We start from the raw sequence: 16277 nt of genomic DNA on the forward strand, positions 1-16277 counted from the left end.
GAACACAATTCCTCCCAAGTTGGTGCATAACCTGTGTCTTTTAATGTGTGCATGTGTGTGTGAGCAATAAAATTACCACCGTCGATCCGTCTCTGACGGATTTTCGATCAAAACTAAAATTGTTCAGAGGCTATTTGTTAGCTTATATAGTCCACATGAAATGTGGCAACATGGTGCAATTTTTGCCTCGTCTCCTGCTTGCTTGGAACTGTCACGCGAGAATGTTGCACCATTGTTGCCACATTTCATGCGGACTATATAAGCTAACAGATAGCCTCTGAACAATTTTAGTTTTGATCGAAAATCCGTCAGAGACGGATCGACGGTGGTAATTTTATTGCTCACACACACATACACACATTAAAAGACACAGGTTATGCACCAACTTGGGAGGAATTCTGTTCTTAAGAACATTGTTAGAACGGTCACTCGAAAACCTGAATGATTTCAGGCAATGGGGTTGGGACCAAACTGGTAGGATATTGGCCACACCCGGAGTGGCCATGGCCCTGAGGAAAGGTTCTACCGGGGGTACATTTATCGAACCATACGACTTGGGGCAATATGAGTATCAAAATTCATGGTTTTTGATACTGGTGATGAAAATGACCATTATGACAGGATTGGCCACACCCGGAGTGGCCATGGCCCTGAGGGTGAGGGAAGGTTCTACCGGGGGGACATTTATCGAACCATACGACTTGGGGCAATATGGGTATCAAAATTCATGGTTTTTGATACTAGTGATGAAAATGGCCATTTTGACAGGATTGGCCACACCCGGCGTGGCCATGGCCCTGAGGGAAGGTTCTACCGGGGGTACATTTATCGAACCATACGACTTGGGGCAATATGGCTGAAAAGCGCCATTTTGTTAAGTTGCAGCAGAAGTTGATGCTTGTGGCCATCTTCTCGAGCGTCCATCCAAGTAGGCCTTGTTTTTCTCCTTCGACGTCATTTTGGCTGCAATTTCGCGCACACGCTGGCGCTGGCGTGTTTCTTCTTCTCGGAGCTCGCTTTTGATTTCCTTCAGTCGTTCTTTTTCCGCTGCTGCTGCTACTGCTACGATGTTGTCGGTTTGAACGATGACGATGGAATGAATAAAACTGGCAAAATGCTGCCTTTACGACTTCCCATCCCCACCAGTGCATCAATAAGCGAATGACGTAGGAATGGGATAACCGGCGCAAAGGGGCGGGACATCCGTCTCCATTCTAAGCCAATATAACCCCGCTCGGTCAACCCTGGGAAATCATTCAATCGTTGGACGCCGAGGTAACAACAACCTGGACCTGGAAGCAGATGGCCTGGAGGCCCAGAAGCAGTTGACCGAAAAGCAGCTAGCCCGGAGCTAGGAGCAGACCAAGCGGAGGCAGGCCAGCCGGTATTATTCAAAGCTACCGGAATATTCTGGCCACAAGACCCGGAATGGCCAGATCCCTCAGGGGTGTTCCGATGGAAGGCCATACGAGATTGGGCAATATGGGAATCAAACTTCTTGGATTTTGATACTGGTGATGAAAATGGCCATTTTGACAGTATTGGCCACAACCTGGAGTGGCCGGTGCTCTCAAGGAGGTTCTACCCGGAGGACATTTATCGAACCATACGATTTTGGGCAATATGGGTATCGAAATTCATGGTTTTCAATACTGGTAATGAAAATTACCGTTGGTCACAATATCATGGTTTTTGATACGCAGCATAAAGAGAAATTGAGCGAATATATAAATCCAATTATGTTTTGATTTTATCTGACACATAATTCACCAAAATGACATAATTTTAAAAGCTTTTCTGCTAAGTTCTTTGTCATACTGGTCATGTGTAACATAACCACCTGCACCTTTTTTTTTCGATCGTTTTTGTAAATTTTACAGTTAATGTCGCGTTTTTCATACATTGTCTGTTACACATCGAGTTTTCCTGCATTTCAAAAGGTAAGTTCAATATTTTAGCACAGTTTTCTGTGTGGGATTTGTGATTTAAAGTACATAATAAAGTTCTGTTTTACAGGAAAATGCTGGATACTTGGATGGCTAAAAAGCTCACAAACTCAGACGATTTTGACCGGAAGGTGCTCCAGACATGCTCGGAACTAGGGTGAGGACAACACGGTGTTGCTAACACCCAGAGTGGCCTTCTTAGAGTAAACAGCTTAAAGCATCTGTGGAAGGTATATCGTACGATTTCGATGGAGGCGTAGGAACCAAGCTACCAACATAAATGCTGCCAAATTGCATGGCCATCTCCGCCGAATCTTTATGTTGCCTACGGGTCGATGGCACCGACGACTTGACCGGCCACCACCCGAGAGGGAGGGGGGATCTTTCTGTGCGAAAGTTCTTATCAACGGGTACATTCATCGGAACGAGATAGCGACACGGAATAGCAAACAGGAGAAATGGACTAACAGTGTCTTCAAGTGATGGTTTTATCCGTTTTGTCTAATAAATTTATGTAAATTTTATGTTTTTTTCGTTTATGTTAGTTTTCAAAACCAGACAACTACTGGAATCATAATGACGCACGTCTTGATGGTGTAGGAATTGGCCAGAAATACTAGGGAATTTTTATTTTGATTAAATTTCTGATAGTGGAAGAGTTCATTCGTTGATTCGAGACGTCGCGGATGGTGTTGGAACGAGGTTGGCGGTTGCTGACCTGTACCGAAGCTTGTATCGGCCACCGCTGCTTACGGTAGCAGATTTTCCTCTAATGCTGCCTTTATCGGTTCTTCGCCAACAGCCTCCTACTACTCGTCGGAGCAGTCACAGCACCCTGGGTTTACGATCGCGCTCGAGGCCAAATACTCTTGTTTCGAACTCTAACGCATCCGCCGCTCAGGATCCGGCGATGTTCCGGCGACGTAGTGTTGGCGCTCGTGTCGTCGGCCTCGCTCATGTGGCCACTACCGTAATCGTCATCAGCACTTGACACCGTTCGGGTTGTAACGGGCGTCGTCGGTTGGGCTGATTCCTGGCGTAGCCGTTGGCGGGGGTAGATTCACCTGGTGCACGTCGTTGCTGCCGAAGCGGGGCGTATAGTTGACGTGCGGCCGCAGGTTTTCCTTCGTGAAAGAAATGAAGAAGTAGGGACAGTCAGGATTGAGGTGCTGCTGGGTTTTGGGATCTAAAGACAAATATTATATTGGAATCTGCACTTTCAAAATTGTCCACTCACCCAATCCCAGCAATTCCGCACACCTCCCCCGCTACTACCACCCGGTGGACGAAGCCGAGATGAAATGGAACGCACCATGCCATCCAGCCAGCGCTGGCAGGACTTTCAAGCGGGCGCGCGAACTGTTCGGAATTCCGGTGTTCACGTTGTTTAGCTTGATTAGGTCGTCCTTGTCAACGCAGCCGGAAGTAGTATGTGTCCCGTGGCCTCGCACTGCATTGCTACTCCGTTCAGTCCCGGCAGCTGGATGTTTCGTACAAATTTAAAACAAAGGGCCATTCTTTGTTTCGGTGTTTGTTTTGAAACACATTGTTTTTGTCCCTGGGTCAAACACGATTCCAAACCAAAACAACCCAGTTTCCACAATGGCCCTTAGAAGCAAAGGGTCTATGACAGGGGTGCCCAAAGTATGGCCCGCGGGCCAAACGTGGCCCGCGAGGTGATATTTTGTGGCCCGCGGACCCATTTTGAATGATCATGTAAAATGGCCTGTTGACCACTTGTAAAGTGATTTTATACTTTTTCAAAATTTTGGTTTATTATAAGCTTTTATATGCTATTTTTTTTGTTAATAAAAAAAAACTTATGATTTATCAATATTTTGATCCCCACTTTAGGATACAAATAATATGTTCAAAATATTTTATAATTAAAACAATTTCACACGTTTCAATGTGAGTGAAACTAGTAAATATCGTCAAAACTTTCATCAAACATTTTTAGAAATATCAAAAAGACGTTCAAGTTTGACTTAGGTAGAATGTTGTAATAGTTGCAAAAATAAAAGTTTTCTTTATTAATTTGCAAGTCACCCTCAAACTTACATTGCACTTCATTAGGAATTCGAACTCATTACAGTTAGATAACGAATCTGATTGACTGTCAACTGATTCAGGCAGACAAAATGTGGAAATCGGAGGATCAAGTTTGCAGCAAAAAGAATTTACTAGAAAAACCAGGACCAAAAATAATTAAATATGCATTCCTTTGTATTAAAATCATTTGAGCATGTTTGGGTTTATTAAAAATAATTTGAATTTTAGTGAAATTTCGATGAAATAATTAAAGGTTGTTTCGCTTTTTTTGAAAATAATGATTGCAGGTTAACTAACATTTTCCAATTTTTTTTTGTCATTGAAATGTTGAAATTCTGGATCTCAACGATTTTTGATTAGCCACACTTAACTTATAGAAGAATTGTTCAACATGTAATGTCACCACAATTTTCGAAATATAAAAACAAAACATTACTTTTTTTTGAAAGCACAACTACATTCAGCTAAGAACTTTTTTTTCAAATACCAGAAACAACAATACCGATAGAAACTCTTTATTTTGTGGTTTCTATTATTTTGAAAAGAATTTTTTTTAAATAACAAAAATGTCCGATCATTTACATTAAAATTACGTAATCAATTTTTTTAACAACCTTTTTTTGTAAATTTGGCCCGCAAGCTCATTTGAGCTTCAAATTTGGCCCGGCCTTCAAAAACTTTGAGCACCCCTGGTCTATGAGGATTTTGAAAACAAACAAGATATCGTTGACTTTGGCCTTTGGTAAAATAGATGTTTTTTCATAGAAAAATCATATTTTTCATAGTTTTCTCGATGTGTAGAAATAGTTTAACACTCTTAGCATCGTTTGCAAGAAAAATGTGTTTTGTTTACATTTTTGACTTTGGACCTTTTACATTGTTTTGCTTGATATAAAACAGTGCAGGCGAGTTGTCAAATGACGAAACTTATGAAGCATCCAAGGTTTCAGAGTCGGTGGAGTCCAGTCTTTTTGGTGAGCTAGCGTAGAAGTCATCAAATTTTGAGAACCAAGAATCAGGGTTTCCCTGTAAAAATAATGACAGTTCTCAATCTGAGCCATCAACCAACGAAATCGGGTGCCTCCAAAAACGGCCAATTAATTAACCGACTAAGTTTGGATGCGTATTGTTTACAAAATGGACTTAGCGAAATTATTTGCTATTTTTTCAGCAGAGGAAACAAGTGAATTACGAAGTGAAATTTATGGAATGTTGTTTTAATCCATCAAAGGTAAGTTTATACAATGAAATATGTGGTAAACTTTTAAAGGAAAACATCCGGAACCGTCCTGAACTTTGCTAGACACTTCTAGCAGAGCAGGCATGAACTTTGTTTTATTTTCAGATGCCGTAGCCAAATCAAGATTGCTGCCGGAAGAAACCTCCAGGAGTTTTAAGGTATGTAACGATCTTATTGATTATTTGCAGCAGATTGACCAGCTGGTTCCAGCAACGGTTCCCGGAACATTTTTTTATCAGCCAACTAATTGATTAATTTCGTCAGATCAAGTCGGCTGATTCCGTGTACCGATCCGTCGGTTATCGTCTGTGTTAAGCTTCCATAAGAGTTTGGTGCACCATTGACCGATTCTTCGGCCAACTTCGTCGGTTGATTCAACCGACTAAAACCAACTTAGTTTTGGGAACAGTAGGGTGTTTTTTTTACAGGGTTGCATCGCTTCAAAAGCTAAGTTTTTGTGTCAATCCTGCGTAACAAAAGTCTATCCTGCTCCTTCTTAATGTAAACATTAACTGACGTAAGCAGGATGTTTATTTACACTTTGGCAATGGTCCTTTTTCAATTCAATGTTTACATTTTTGTAGTGTTGCCAAACCTTCCTCTTTTTCCTGAAATCGCGATCCAAATATCTGTGACCCTAAAGGGACTGTCTCCTGAGTGCCAGACAAAGCGGACATCCTGCCGGGAGCCAAAGTGAGTGAGGGATTATTGCAGCCGACTGTCCAACTCACAGCAGGCCGCGCCACGTTGCCCTGCGATGACTTGGCAACAGATTGCTTACATTGATTGAGCCTCTTGGAGCAGGGGGCTTAATTACTACTTGTTCTACGGGTAGCATCGGTTGCCAGCGGTGACGGCGGTGCAGTGATGTGCCAATTATCTTCTAAATTGGTTCTATTATGAGCTGCTACTGTGTGCTCGAAAATCGAATGAAAATAGACCTGATGAAGACTGCCCGAGTGAGACAGCTTTTGTCTTAGCCCGGATTGACCTGAATCACCGGAACTGGATTGCATCGAAAGCCCAACGATTGACCGGATCGAGCAAAAGACAACTTGCAAATGGAAAAGAAAAAAGCCGACAATTTTATCTTTTCCTGCTATCGTTCCGGCAAAACATCACAAAGTTGCCACTTTTTGCTCCAGATTGCCTTTGCCTTTTCCGAACCTCAAAGGTCTTTGCTGGCCCCGATTGGCACCACTGTTTGTGCAATCCCAGTAGGCCATGATTTTTTGCTCGAAAGAACAACTTTTAATCAGATTCCATTTCTCCGAATCAGGCTTTCGATGAAGGAAAAGTTTCTCCATACGCACTCTTTTTTTTTTGTTGGTTATGAACTGGCAACACTGGTGCTTCCAGCAACGTAAAATAAGCAAAAATGTCTGCTTTGATTTCAATCTGCAGGTCATACAAAATGCAATTTTTGCATTTCGACCAGCAGGCCATGGAATTGATAATGCCATTAAAATTCATAAGTTTGCTTCGATGGATGGATTTGATGGGAAATTCGATGAAAAATGGGTGAAATTGGGACGCAAATTCGATTGGATTCCTCAATTTTGAGCGATTAAATTTTAATTTGTATTTTACTTGCGGATCATTGGGGATGGTTATGAAAGTCGGTCTTTACGGTGGGTAAGCTTTGAAATGACAATGCGCTAACATATTCTCTTTAAACAATAATTTTGATAGCTACATCGGGTTAAAAGATTTTTTTTAAATATACTGCCATGTAGATAATCCCACACGATCTATTTTAACAAAACCTCCCTCTATCCCGGAGGTAAATTGAACTTCCAACAGCTAATTAACCACGCAAATTTTGCTTGTTTGCCACACAAAACCCCAAAAACCGCAGCACTTAATTCCGCCTACTCTGTTTTTTCAGGATTTCCCCCCGAGAGAGGGAACCGCGGTCTCGTTTTGCGATGTAAATTTAAGCCCACCCCCACTCCCAAAAGCCTACTACGTGTTGTGGTCTAAACCAGTTTCGAACCCCCTCTAATTGGGCGCGATTGAAATTTTCTGACCCCCCCTCTCTCGATGGTGGGGAAAAACAGGAAATTGATTCAATTTTGGTCGCACGCGTAATCGAGCAGCGTTATTGCAAACGTAATTGATCTACTTTTTCAAGGGGGAGGAAGGGAAGTAAATTATGGCAATTTAAAGGGAACAAAACCCGGAAAAGTTTTTCCATTACATGACTCAGTAGATTGTCATTGATTGAGGTTATGCCGGTTTAATGCCCAGCTGGGACTTAATTTTTGGGATATTGAAAAAAAAAATGTAAAAGTTTTCGCATTAACATTAGTTTTAATCCCTTTTCAAGTGTTAATCTAGCGCAGGAAATAACTGTTGAGTGGACTATCCTTCGTTGAATCCACAAAAGGTAACCTATTTGAGTTTGAATCCCTTTGTGTGTCCCAGTGTATGTACATCGTCGAAATATCCTGTGTAAATAGCCTGGCGCTCACGAAACATAGTGGGTTTGGCAACCCGGCACAGCTGTCAAAAGCGGATCTACACGCTGATGCAGAACTAAACAAGTAGAAAGTTTGTAAATTTACCTAGGTTGCCAGAATGACTATATTTTGTTCAACCAGTGTATAAACACAATAACGCTTGTCGGATGTTCCCGTGTCGGGGAAATTTAGACAGGAGGAAATGGAAGGAGGGGTCAAACTTTCCAAAACGATGAAACTACAACGTGTGGAGCAACTTTTCGCATTGTTCATAATTTTCACTACACGAATACTGACAATGCGAGTGTTCGGTGCTAGCTTAAGGGGGACTTAAAAGTTGTTGTCACAGCCAAGCTACAAACTGCTCGTATCAACTTCCCAATTAACGGAAAATTGCGTTCTGAACCATAATTGAATTCACTAGAAATTTGGACGGTAACATTCCGATCCTCGTAACCCGGAACATTCAAAGCCAACTCAGCATTCATGGCCTATCTACAATCACTTAGCTTAGAAAATTTCACTTAGCTTAGGAATTTGAATCAATGGAAATGAAGCCGAGCTTCTACAATGGAAAAGTAATCAAATTAGAAACTGACGTATGGTTTGAAAAATTTCAAAATCTACGGTAAGTTGACGTTTCAATATCAAAGGTAAACAAACAACTGCATAGCAACGTATATCAGCCCAGCAAAATTTCTAAGTTGATTGTGGATGACGGCCGTAAGTTGCGTACTTTCCTAAGTAACTACTTTACTTAGATGTTCTAAGCTAAGTGATTGTAGATAGCCCATCAGTTTCAAAACACTACCAACAGGTACACACGTGCCACGGTCCAGCCATGGAAACGTAATTCTTTCAAAAAGCTCCAATTACTCCCATCCAACAGTGAAGAAGTGCTCACTTAAAACTGGCAAAAGCGGAGGACAAAATTACACGTGGCGCAGCAGCAGCAAAAAACAGCCCGGCCACGTGACGAAAGGACGTCCGCTCGATTTGCCCAGTTTCACATTTCAGTTCAGCCAGCGAGCTTTGTGTGTCGCCGGAAATGTGCTGGCAACGCTTCCGCAATCGCTGAACAGAACAAAAACCTCCAGCGCTAAAATAGCTCAGTTTGCTGCGATTTCACCAGTTTCAAGTTTCGAGTCTTTTTTTTTTGTCACAAGCCTGAAAGGACAAAGTTGGCTTTTCTGTGTTACAAAAACATGGTCCAGTCTGGGCCTGCCCTTGGCCAAGATTCAGAAGAAACAACAATCGGTTTAAAAGTCTGTTTTCCTAGTGATAGCTATCGCTGTCAGTGAGAGAGGGGGGTGACGATGGCAACAATGTCAGCGCATTGTTGGCCGGCAACAATTCAGTGTAAACAAGGACGAGAAAAAGGGGATTCAGAAGGGCATTCTGTAATGTTTACAGAAAAGAGGAATCAAAATTAAATGCCATTTGAGTACTTTTTCTCCTGCTCGGCAAAGAACAGTGGAAAAAGATATTAACAATAGGAAAAAGTTGTTACGAGAATTGGCTACAATTTTCATAAAAGCACCCTAAAATTTTAGAATTTTATAATTTTATAATTTCAGAATTTTAGAATTTTAGAATTTTAGAATTTTAGAATTTTAGAATTTTAGAATTTTAGAATTTTAAAATTTTAGAATTTTAGAATTTTAGAATTTTAGAATTTTAGAATTTTAGAATTTTAGAATTTTAGAATTTTAGAATTTTAGAATTTTAGAATTTTAGAATTTTAGAATTTTAGAATTTTAGAATTTTAGAATTTTAGAATTTTAGAATTTTAGAATTTTAGAATTTTAGAATTTTAGAATTTTAGAATTTTAGAATTTTAGAATTTTAGAATTTTAGAATTTTAGAATTTTAGAATTTTAGAATTTTAGAATTTTAGAATTTTAGAATTTTAGAATTTTAGAATTTTAGAATTTTAGAATTTTAGAATTTTAGAATTTTAGAATTTTAGAATTTTAGAATTTTAGAATTTTAGAATTTTAGAATTTTAGAATTTTAGAATTTTAGAATTTTAGAATTTTAGAATTTTAGAATTTTAGAATTTTAGAATTTTAGAATTTTAGAATTTTAGAATTTTAGAATTTTAGAATTTTAGAATTTTAGAATTTTAGAATTTTAGAATTTTAGAATTTTAGAATTTTAGAATTTTAGAATTTTAGAATTTTAGAATTTTAGAATTTTAGAATTTTAGAATTTTAGAATTTTAGAATTTTAGAATTTTAGAATTTTAGAATTTTAGAATTTTAGAATTTTAGAATTTTAGAATTTTATAATTTTAGAATTTTAGAATTTTAGAATTTTAGAATTTTAGAATTTTAGAATTTTAGAATTTTAGAATTTTAGAATTTTTAGAATTTTAGAATTTTAGAATTTTAGAATTTTAGAATTTTAGAATTTTAGAATTTTAGAATTTTAGAATTTTAGAATTTTAGAATTTTAGAATTTTAGAATTTTAGAATTTTAGAATTTTAGAATTTTAGAATTTTAGAATTTTAGAATTTTAGAATTTTAGAATTTTAGAATTTTAGAATTTTAGAATTTTAGAATTTTAGAATTTTAGAATTTTAGAATTTTAGAATTTTAGAATTTTAGAATTTTAGAATTTTAGAATTTTAGAATTTTAGAATTTTAGAATTTTAGAATTTTAGAATTTTAGAATTTTAGAATTTTAGAATTTTAGAATTTTAGAATTTTAGAATTTTAGAATTTTAGAATTTTAGAATTTTAGAATTTTAGAATTTTAGAATTTTAGAATTTTAGAATTTTAGAATTTTAGAATTTTAGAATTTTAGAATTTTAGAATTTTAGAATTTTAGAATTTTAGAATTTTAGAATTTTAGAATTTTAGAATTTTAGAATTTTAGAATTTTAGAATTTTAGAATTTTAGAATTTTAGAATTTTAGAATTTTAGAATTTTAGAATTTTAGAATTTTAGAATTTTAGAATTTTAGAATTTTAGAATTTTAGAATTTTAGAATTTTAGAATTTTAGAATTTTAGAATTTTAGAATTTTAGAATTTTAGAATTTTAGAATTTTAGAATTTAGAATTTTAGAATTTTAGAATTTTAGAATTTTAGAATTTTAGAATTTTAGAATTTTAGAATTTTAGAATTTTAGAATTTTAGAATTTTAGAATTTTAGAATTTTAGAATTTTAGAATTTTAGAATTTTAGAATTTTAGAATTTTAGAATTTTAGAATTTTAGAATTTTAGAATTTTAGAATTTTAGAATTTTAGAATTTTAGAATTTTAGAATTTTAGAATTTTAGAATTTTAGAATTTTAGAATTTTAGAATTTTAGAATTTTAGAATTTTAGAATTTTAGAATTTTAGAATTTTAGAATTTTAGAATTTTAGAATTTTAGAATTTTAGAATTTTAGAATTTTAGAATTTTAGAATTTTAGAATTTTAGAATTTTAGAATTTTAGAATTTTAGAATTTTAGAATTTTAGAATTTTAGAATTTTAGAATTTTAGAATTTTAGAATTTTAGAATTTTAGAATTTTAGAATTTTAGAATTTTAGAATTTTAGAATTTTAGAATTTTAGAATTTTAGAATTTTAGAATTTTAGAATTTTAGAATTTTAGAATTTTAGAATTTTAGAATTTTAGAATTTTAGAATTTTAGAATTTTAGAATTTTAGAATTTTAGAATTTTAGAATTTTAGAATTTTAGAATTTTAGAATTTTAGAATTTTAGAATTTTAGAATTTTAGAATTTTAGAATTTTAGAATTTTAGAATTTTAGAATTTTAGAATTTTAGAATTTTAGAATTTTAGAATTTTAGAATTTTAGAATTTTAGAATTTTAGAATTTTAGAATTTTAGAATTTTAGAATTTTAGAATTTTAGAATTTTAGAATTTTAGAATTTTAGAATTTTAGAATTTTAGAATTTTAGAATTTTAGAATTTTAGAATTTTAGAATTTTAGAATTTTAGAATTTTAGAATTTTAGAATTTTAGAATTTTAGAATTTTAGAATTTTAGAATTTTAGAATTTTAGAATTTTAGAATTTTAGAATTTTAGAATTTTAGAATTTTAGAATTTTAGAATTTTAGAATTTTAGAATTTTAGAATTTTAGAATTTTAGAATTTTAGAATTTTAGAATTTTAGAATTTTAGAATTTTAGAATTTTAGAATTTTAGAATTTTAGAATTTTAGAATTTTAGAATTTTAGAATTTTAGAATTTTAGAATTTTAGAATTTTAGAATTTTAGAATTTTAGAATTTTAGAATTTTAGAATTTTAGAATTTTAGAATTTTAGAATTTTAGAATTTTAGAATTTTAGAATTTTAGAATTTTAGAATTTTAGAATTTTAGAATTTTAGAATTTTAGAATTTTAGAATTTTAGAATTTTGGAGTTTTAGAATTTTGGAGTTTTAGAATTTTAATTGACAAAATGTCAAATAACTGAATGAGTTGTCAGAAAATATTCGTAAATAAAAATTTTATTTTTCGTTTCACTTTAATTGAAATGTGACACTCTACGTGGCCTACTGTGACGCTTCTCGACACTTCTTGGCAGCCCTAGTAGCCACTAGCCATCATTGGATTGCAGTTAAAAAGCGCTCCCGGAGCGAGAAAAGATAAAATTGTGTTATGCCATTTTACTTCACACTCACTGTCGGGAACATTTTTTTTTTTATTTGCAATCCTGGTTGAAATTGATCCTGTACAAAAAAAAACGGGAGAAATTCGAAAGAAACCAAACCATTCGTCCCCAACTGCCACCATCAATTCGAATTTTCCAGCTCGATTCATTTTCTTCCAACTGTCCCTAGGACAGTTTCACTCGATTGTTCCTCCCTTTTTATCAATTGTTTCAGTCACACGCTGTGAAATGGACCCATTTTTAAAAAAATAAACCATTAAACCAACCCCTTTCGGGCAGTGTTGCCAGCGCCCGGTGGAGTTCAAACTTTTGCTAGTCATTTTCGGTTGCCAGACGAAAAGCAATTTGAAATTTTGCAATTAAACTTTAACTTGGCCACGGCTCTAGGGAAGGGGAAGCTGCCTTCGCTTTTTAATAGGAATAACATCGCGGCAATGGCATCGTAGAAAACGTGAAAAAATTCTGCTTGAGGGTATAAAATTGAAGGACTTGGAAAATGGTGGAGCCGCCACTCGTAAAGAATTAATTTTCCGAAAGATTATCCACGGCTTTTTTCACTTTCAAAATTGCTTCGGATTACTTAATGAGCAAGGCAGGCAGCAGGCGGTGCGATTTTGGCGCGCTAAAAGTGGGTGATAAGTTACATTACCCACGCCGCCGCCAGTTACCATGGAGAAAATGACAGAAATTTAAAATTCATTCCACTTGGTAGAGATGAATTTTGGCCAGTTGTAATTGCGAGAAAATTATTTTCATTGTGGGAGAACGTGGAACTGGGAAATGACTGCAGTTTGCAGGAATTTTCCCTTTTTACATTAGAATTGTTAGGTGAAGTTAAAGTTGGCAACACTGCAATTTAAAAACTTGTCAGATATTTTATAACTGTGAAGTTGGTCGTTACTGATACATTTTTTTTTTTCATAAAATCAGTACATTCCTATTTTCATGTTTAGCAAAATTCAAATTGGCAACACTGTTTTTTTAATGTCACAATTTTATTTGTTTTGTGAAATGTTTTGAAAAATATCACTATATTTAAATTAAAGTACAAATTCCTGTGTTTAAATATCAGACAACAAATAAATGAAATAAAATTGACAATCATTTTGATTGAAAATGCTTTTATAGTTGCCTTAATAATGGCAGCACAGATGTTTGTAACGCTGTCAAATTTTATAAAAGTGTCATAATTGCCAATATTCATAACTTTTAAAACTATAAAATATGCACTCTTGTTTGAAATGTATAAAAGCATCAAATTTTATTACAGTAGTTGTTTCATCTTTTGAAAAAGTAGTGCTGCCAACTTTGAATTAACCTAAAAAACAAACAATGTAAGTAATTTTGTTATGGCACTGATGAAAATTCAAAAATATTTTTTTCTGTTGCTTGAAATTTGCCGATTTGCATTGAAAGGCTGATGGCAACACTGATTTTTGAATGTTTTCAAAGTTATTTTTTGTAGAAGCCAAATATTTTGGTATTGTTTTTGCAACAATTGATTCAAAGTTTATTTTTATTTTTATTTTCTGAATGATATCTACAAAAAAAATCTCTTCATGGTCAAAGGTCATACACAATCCAATCAATACACGCCGGAAAACAAAATTTCCAATTTCCATCCGCAATAGGCGAATCGAAACTCAAGACAAATCCGACTCGTGTTATCTTGCCTTCAACATTCGTCAGCTGATCACTCTGTATTTTCCCCATACTGCAACCGACAGCTCTCATCCTTGGCCATCAAAATGGAACCGGAAAATAAGATTTATTCCCCCTCCGTTCCTCCCTTGCTTTCCAGCCAAATTTGCCGCTCCGATAAGCCACCATGGGAAAACAAGTCCTGCTTCTTCTTCTTGCTCTTCCAGTTTAAAACTTTATTTTCCCACAAGTGTACATGCGCTTCTTACTTTTTTATCTGCACAGACAAGAAGACAGTCAAACAACTGTCAAACAGCCGTGGTGAATATAACTCGTTCGTGGTGAATTTCTAATCATTCAAATTGGTTTTTAAAATTCTTATTGATGATTTTTTTCACGTCCATTTTTCTGTTCTGTCAGTTTTCATTTAGTAATCCTTCTCGCATTTAAAAAGTGTACATCCTCGTTTAACGCGGCAAATCCTTTGCCGTCGAATGATGGCAACACTGACGGCAGCAGGAGCATCCAAGTTGAGGTCGAGCTGGCTCAGATCGCAGTAAACCACGACCAAACCAAAGTGGCTTTACATCATAAAACTTTTGATGCGTTTTACGGCGGCCTACTTTTCTGCTCCTAAATTTATACCGCATACAAACAAGCAGAAAAAAGAAAACCGGCAGCAGACAGTGAAAGCATTTTGATAGGCACGAATTGTGCGGCGCCATTGTTGTTGTTGTTGTTATTATTGTTATGGTTTGTACGCGGTCGGCACTAAATCTTCCGAATTCGGTTTCATGATGTGTACGATTTGTCTGTGCTTCCTTTCTTTTTGTCGGGAATGTATGATTTTGATGGAGCACTTTGTTGAGCGATGATGACCACCGTTGGATAACAATGGCCCTCCGGAATGGCAAACTAATTTGACGTTGCCGGACATGATGGATTGGGCAAATTACGGGATAACAATGGGCGTAAAGTTAACACGGAAAATGGCGGGAATCGAAAATGAATTACGGTAGTCCCTTTTGAAAACTCATCAATCATGGCGTTTGACAGCTGGGCAGGGTTGCCAGATGTCACACACTAAAAATTTACTAACCTTTTTGAAGCCCCTTTCCGGAACCGGTGGCCGCTCCAACGATCGCATTGGCCGACGGAAGAAACTCCTCCGGAGGCTCACCTCCGGCGGGCGGCGCTGCCGCCACTCCAACTGTCATCGTAGTTCCGTGGCGCGCCACCGGTGGCAGCACCAGCACCAGTGCCAGCGCGAAATTTGTCACTTTCACTAATAGATGGGTTTGTTTCATCGTTTACACGACTTCAGCGCGCACACTTCCGGCCAATATTTATGCCTTTTTCCTCTGGTCGGAACACTTTCGATACGACACCTCGCTCAACTAGTCATATCCGTATCGTTTCAGCCGTTTGCTCACTCTTGCTCCGTCGGTGTCGATGAGCATCATCTGTAAACTTTGCATTATTTAAACTTGCTTGTGTGTACTTTTAACCCTCTGTTTGCACTTCATTGTTCTGGAATCACTTTCGAAAATGGGCTGAAATAAAAGACTTTAGTCCCTCAAGGATTCCCATACAACTTTCTTGTTGAAACGCATGGCCAACTCTCGGATGCTGCTGAATTTCCACCCCACTTACGGGCCAGAATGTGTGAAATGAATATGTTTTACCAGTCTTCCGGTTCACTAACGATCATCGTTGCAACGGCAGCATGTTTTATGTAAATTGGAGTCATATTGAGATAGAAAGTTCCCTTTTGCAAGTCAAAGGTGAAGGGGAGTAAACTGTTGGATGAGGGTGATTTATTGCACGTTTTTTGCAGGTGAAGATTCAGTTCTGTTGTAGGTTGAATAAACAATCCAATTTAAATTGCAAAATGACCTGACTCACTTTGATAAACTTCATCTATACTATTATAATTTCCACCAATCAGCTTTTGACGGTAACTCACTAACCTTTTGATTTTTTGTTTAAAAAATCGAGGACAAAAAAATTCAAAGAAAACTTCAAAGTATGTTAAACCTCCTTCCCCCTTCCCCCCCCCCTCCACGATCACGGTCATACCAATGTGACTTAAAATATAAAAAATAAGCCATCATATTTGTATCAGACCAATTTTTCTAGGAAATTCACTTATTTTATGGTATTTTAATTTTTATATTTAAATTGAGAGAAATCAATAAAAGCAAAATTTTAGCCGCAATATTATTCAAAAAAAAATTGATTTTGTAAAATGTAATTTTATTTAATATTAAATTATTTTTTTGTATGCAATCAAATGTA

The 16277-nt window shown here is 35.7% G+C and overlaps 1 protein-coding gene across 9 annotated transcripts in view; it reads right to left on the reverse strand.

The window, feature by feature from the left end:
• LOC120423345 (suppressor of lurcher protein 1) overlaps window positions 1–16277 on the reverse strand; it is an 80204-nt gene that overhangs the window by 44007 nt on the left and 19920 nt on the right. For 4 of the 9 annotated variants that reach the window (XM_039587122.2, XM_039587114.2, XM_052709190.1 and 1 more), the window contains one exon: window positions 15079–15532. In XM_039587122.2, the coding sequence (XP_039443056.1) occupies window positions 15079–15286 (208 nt within the window). In that variant the 5' untranslated portion in view covers window positions 15287–15532. The remainder of the gene's footprint in view (window positions 1–15078; window positions 15533–16277) is intronic. The other 5 variants (XM_039587116.2, XM_052709194.1, XM_039587121.2 and 2 more) reach the window with 4 other exon arrangements.

This window comes from Culex pipiens, chromosome 1, assembly GCF_016801865.2.
Source record: "Culex pipiens pallens isolate TS chromosome 1, TS_CPP_V2, whole genome shotgun sequence".
In the NCBI taxonomy this organism is placed as follows: domain Eukaryota; kingdom Metazoa; phylum Arthropoda; class Insecta; order Diptera; family Culicidae; genus Culex; species Culex pipiens.